We start from the raw sequence: 6,000 nt of genomic DNA, 5'->3' as shown, positions 1-6,000 counted from the left end.
TTTGTTATAGTATTGGTAACACATTTTTTATTAAATATACTTTTACTCAGTTTTATCCAAAATATGCTAACTGGGACACATTGGGCTTAATTTTAAAAGTAAAGTTACCAACTAGCATGGAACTGCAGCACAATTCAAGCACTGCAAATACATTATAAATGCAGTGTGTATGTATTTTATTCAATGATAAAGCAATGCAACTATTGTACTGATAAAGTTTTATTCCAAAATTGGCAATTTTCTTGCCCAAGGCTGTCAAATTTAAGTTTGTATTGTACTTATTTTCAATTTGTACTATAATTATTTATTATTTGTTTTCTAAAACTTTCCACTAACAATATAGTGTAAGAAATATTAAGAAAAGCATTTTCGATATTTGATTAACAAGAAAATAAAATACTTTTGTGAAATACCATTTTATTTTTAAAAAAAATATTACTGTACATATGCCATACCATACACACATATAACATATGTTAAGTGCATAAACATGGGCAGTATTTCATTTTTAATCATTTTACTTTCAAATGAGGTGGCATCTTGTGCAGTTAGTTTAATTTGAGCAAAAAGTGAATTCTCAAGTTAATGCTTCACATTATTCTTTGCACTTTAAAATGGGACTGCACTACCAGTACACAGGGTGCCCATAAGCCACACAAACTGGAAGTCATAAAGGAGAAAATAAACAATTGAAAGATGAATTAAATTATGATTGCAAATTAAAATAATTTTATATGAAAAGTTGTCAGCCATGTTCAGTTAGGCATGGATTCACTGCTTTATCATGATAGGTAAAATCCGCTGTGGAGTTTATATATATAAAATCACTTTATTGCCCAAAAAGACAAAAGGTCACCCCTTGACATTAGCAAAGAGGGAGAAGGGGAGAAAAACAAGTATGCCCAACTGGCAAAAGCAAAAAACAACACAGACAACTAAACAAATGATATCCAAACATTACATTTCGATAAAGACATTCTTGGATTACACCCAACATCAATACAACCTTTAGGTAAGACAATCCACCATATTCTGATCTTGAAAGAGATCAGCTGAGCATGCCAAAAATTGAGATTAATATCCTACTTAACAAAAAAAAGATTGAGAGCACTCTTAAAAAAATTTTCTCATTTCTCGCCATCACTAAACCCAGAGCAAGTTTGTTCTGTAAAGATCAACCTAGTATTCAACAGTAAAATTCAGTGGGTTTGTGCTATCATCAGCACCAGACAATAGATATAATCACAGATTTCATAATAAGAAAGTCCAAGATTCTCCAGAAGAGTGTTATTCTGGCAATTTCAGCATTCAGAACTTAGTCCAAGGATTGCTTTTAGATTGGATTGTGCTCCCACCAACCAAATATTTGGCACATACATTATCAAAGGTCACACAAAGAGAACAAAATACTTCAATACCAAATTTCAATCCAGAATCATGCACATGATCTTTAAAAATAATTTGTAATTAAAGAATGATATCTAGAAATTTCATGGAGCAAGACTGTCCCGTTTCTTGGCCACTAACAACTAATTTTAGGGACAATGATGTGAAGATCATATACTTAGAATGTTTGTTTGTTATATGGTTTTTAGGAGCATTAGCAACTAAGGCCATATTGCTCCGGGATATGCGGTGGTCATTCCCTGACCTTTCTGCATCCTCCGTATTTGGTGGTCATGGGCTCGAACCCTAGTCTAATCAAGAAGCGTGTGCTATGCACTGCTGCTCCTGGCTACGGAAGTGCCTTATACTTAGAATGGAACTGTGCTACCAATATACAGGGTGCCCATAAGTCACACAAACTGGAAATCATAAAGGAGCAAATAAACAATTTCTTGAATTAATATTAAGCCTAAAGCCACTTAAGTAAATCAAGAGATCAGAAACAGAGATCTAAACCTCTGAATTAAAATGAGCAAGCTGCAGATCATCAGTAGTGGGAAAGTAGACCAAATCATCGACATAAGAAATAAACCTCATATTATGTAACAGAAAAGAAAAAAAAAAAAAAAAAGGAACTAGCAATGAGGAAAATAAAAGAGATGACTGCCCTGAGGAACACCTACTAGATGTCATGAAAAGAGCACTGGCATGATCATTGGAAAAACCAAATGCTTAAATAAGATATTTTTCATCACCTGTAAAATTAAACCCACTATCCCAAAACAAACCACCACTAAAGAGCATATGCATCGAAATGGAAAGCAGAGACCATATGCAAATCCACCTCAGTATTCCAAGCGAGGTGGGTTTGTCCAATGAACTGTCACAGACAAGTTGCTGTTGACTGCCTACTGATACCATAATGAATATAAGTGGGTCTGTCAGCAAACACATGAAGTGAAAGGGATTTCAATAAATTCCTTTTAAGTATTTCAGAAGGGGAGAACTTACCTATACTGGATGACAGATACATTACCAGAATTCTGACAGATGTTTCCACTTTCTCTAAACTGTTGAATAATCCAATTGTGTTGGAAGACTCCACATTATCAAATTTCTGATCAAATTTTCCAAGGCATTGTTTTGAGTAATTTTGTTACCAGATAAGTTTCCATGATCGAAAGTCACTAATGTACAATGATCATCTCACTGAAAAACAATATTACTACCGACACAAACAAGTTAACTTATTGGGGATTTATTCTGCACAGTTACCTTTTCACATATATCATACTGCTGCTGTCATTGTAACGAATGGTATTTATTGAATTCTAGCGCTACAATTTTTATTTTTATTTTTTCTGGCTTTGGGTTGTGCAATTCATGGATACTCTATCTCATTTTTGACAAACAAACGACAGAAATTGTTGCTATTTCATTTCCTCCATTTCTAAACTTTAAAATATGTCTTGTTTTTTATTACCAGTCCTTCAAAAACATTTACACCTTCAAGATCAGCATTTCATCATTCAATCCATTTTCAACATGTTCCGATTATTTTTTCAATGAATGTGCAACATCAATAAAATTTTCTTCAGTGACTGCTTCCTCATCAATGCTAATGCAGTCATTAGTGACAAAAATTTTGATATTTTTGTGTTGTACATGATTTTTGTTACTAGATCCATGAAATCCACAATTCTTAAAATATCCTTACAAATATAAAAAGGAAAAAAACTACATGCAGCTGCATTTATGAATACTTAGTCACATCTGAATGACTGCATCTGTTGTTGTTGTCATATTTTTAAAGGCTCAATCAATAAAATTAATTGCACAGCAACATTATTTTTTTGAAAATATTTGCAATACTATTTCGTTCCCTCTTTTTCACTAATATATATCTCAACAAAATAAAATATTCAACTTGGAAAGCTATAATAAACCCAGCACTACAAGGCTGATTAATGAATGTTTTCATTAATCAATGCATTTTTGGCAGAAAAATTCAAGCTTGACATTTGATAATTCAGATGTATACCTGAGTACTATGGATCTGGAAGCCTCATTTTAAAAACCATTGAAATGGCTGCATTCAACAACAAGATCAATCAAGGACACAAAAGGGTATTCTCACCAAGATAGACTTTCTGCAAATTGTAGCACTTGGAAGATAAGCAGTGCTGCAAGGAGCTGATTGACGTGAAACATTTAAGGCTTTGAATGACTGAGTAATGCTGATGGCATCCTTAACTCTTTCTTGGACAATTGTGCATAAGGGGACATTTTTTTTTTGGTAGTTGTTGGCGCATCAGCTTCTGTGGCCATAATGCACCTCCCAAGGTTTTGCAGTACTTTGATCCAAGCCCGAGGTGGGATTTGAACCCGCGACCTTTGGGTTGCTAGGCAGGCACTTAATCCACCCGGCTAGTCCAGTCGGCATAAGGGGACATACATTTAAATTGAAAAAAGGGATTTTGCAGGATAAACCTGTGAAAATTTGCTTTTGGCCAGAGAATAACTGACTAATGGAACAAACTTTCATCTGGTGTTGATGGAAATGAGTAGTTTGAATAAATTCAAGGAATAATTAGATAAACTATTATTAGAGGGTATTTTTTTTTTTTTTTTGGCTAATGCTGTACACACTTGTTCCTTGCATTGCTTTCCACTACTAATACTAATTTTACATTTACCACTAATACTAATTTAACAATAATTTTGCATGATTCACTGTCCAAAAATATAATTTTTTTTGTTCTGCCCGATCATTTTTTTAAGCTTGGTTAAATCAAAAAATATATCCACTATCATCCAAGCTTTTTTATTGTGATGATAATCAACTTCTAATTTCATTTTATCCAATTTCTTTAAAACACTGGACTTTTCTGATTCACCAATAAGAAGGGATTTCATAATGGAGCTATTGGCAAATACTGAAAGTAAAACCATAACTCTCTTTTGTGACAATCCTTCACTTGAACACGTTCACCTTTCAATAAAAGGTTATATTTGACAATGCTTGGTAAAATAAGAAATATAATATGATCTTATTGCAGTTAGCAATATTTTGTGAGTCATATCCCTCACAGAGCTCTTGAAGTTTTCTTTTCCACAAAGCCATTAAATTTTTGTCAACACTGCTTCATTCTCCAACGCTACTTCAGAAAACAGTTCCACAAGTTGTCTCGAAACTTCTGAGCAATCCATTTGATGCCTAGAATTAATTCAAATTTAGTTTATGAACTCGAGCTTTATATTGACATTTGCGGAAATTCTTTTTGAACGAAAAACGTTATACTCAGATATTTTTTGCTCTTGCAATAAAAACCATTCATAAATGAATTATTAAGTTGTCCATTTGCTGATTCTTGTGATTTCTTCACTTGTAATTCATTACACTTTGTTTCCAAATACTTTTTCTTATAGGTTCTTTGTTTTTCAAGAATTCAAAAATCTGTGTTATTGCACATTTAAAGGGGTCAGCAATCTGCTTTACTTTCAGGTTTTTCTTTTTCTTCAACAACAACACATTTTTGCTTCAAATTCAATCAATTATTCATTTAACTGACATCTGTAAAAATTAAATATGTATAATACAAAATGATCCAAAAATTTACATAAGAACTTTATTTATATAAATAAAATTAATACAAAACAAATGATATAAAAGTGGCATACATACCTCTTTTAGATCAGATTCGATGACAATATGCTAAAAAAACTGAATTAAAATTATTTCCAGTGAAATAAGCATCAGAGAAGTTTGCAACTAAATGTGATTGAATGGATATGTGTAAATGCACACAAGCAAATATCATGTAACAGCATCCCATGCTGAGACATGTTCCCATGTGAAGAACATATTATTCCTTTCCACAGTTCTATGGAAAGGAATAATTCCATCTGGATTTCAGGATTTTTAGCTTAGTGGAGTTCATGTATATGAAAATTGAAATAATTTCCAAAAATTTCTGGCTCTCACAGGATACCAGCTTATTTGAGTTCCAACTCTGTGGAATTTAATTGTATATTAGCTTAAAATGAAGCAGTCAAAAAATTGGCTTGCTTCCACTGCTATTTTTCTGAAAGTTTGTTGTGAAAATGAAAGAAACCTTTATACATGTATATGCATGCGGGATATATAAATTTAAAAAATTGTACTTATAATTATTATAAGAAATGTGAATTAAAAATGAAATAAATCAGCTTAGGCATTTTTTTGGGATGTGCAAAAAATCTACAACTGAAGAACTGTCATCCACTAGATATATTTTCTCAATGAAATAAGAAAGCTGACTGGTACAGGTTTATAGAAGGCTAAACATGGTTATAATCTAAATAAGCATAATTTACGAGAACAATCATGTGACATTAAGGGAATTTATTTTAGACACATTACACGTCATCACTATACAAATCATGCAGTTCTTTACAAAATCTGTGCAGTGGGAATCCCATAACATTAAAGTAATCTCCATGAATGGCTTCTACTAATGTTCCTCCAAGTCCTTGAATTCCATAGGCTCCAGCTTTATCCCTACAAGAAACCAAATAAAAATTGAATACGAAATTGATTTGTTCGGTTCACACCAACACATCTCTCCAAAAATT

The 6,000-nt window shown here is 32.5% G+C and overlaps 1 protein-coding gene across 1 annotated transcript in view; it reads right to left on the bottom strand.

Annotated features, from left to right (window-relative positions):
• Positions 1-5,755: 5,755 nt before the first annotated feature.
• Positions 5,756-6,000, bottom strand: part of LOC150079780 (putative bifunctional dTTP/UTP pyrophosphatase/methyltransferase protein) — a 56,859-nt gene continuing 56,614 nt past the window's right edge. Inside the window, exon 7 of the mRNA XM_090382849.1 lies at positions 5,756-5,926. Within this exon, the coding sequence (XP_090238975.1) occupies positions 5,785-5,926 (142 nt within the window). The 3' untranslated portion in view covers positions 5,756-5,784. The remainder of the gene's footprint in view (positions 5,927-6,000) is intronic.

The sequence above is a fragment of the Mastigoproctus giganteus genome, chromosome 10, assembly GCF_048544385.1.
Source record: "Mastigoproctus giganteus isolate SK-2022 chromosome 10, ASM4854438v1, whole genome shotgun sequence".
Taxonomy (NCBI): Eukaryota; Metazoa; Arthropoda; class Arachnida; order Uropygi; family Thelyphonidae; genus Mastigoproctus; species Mastigoproctus giganteus.
This window is presented reverse-complemented; position numbering and strand designations above follow the sequence as displayed.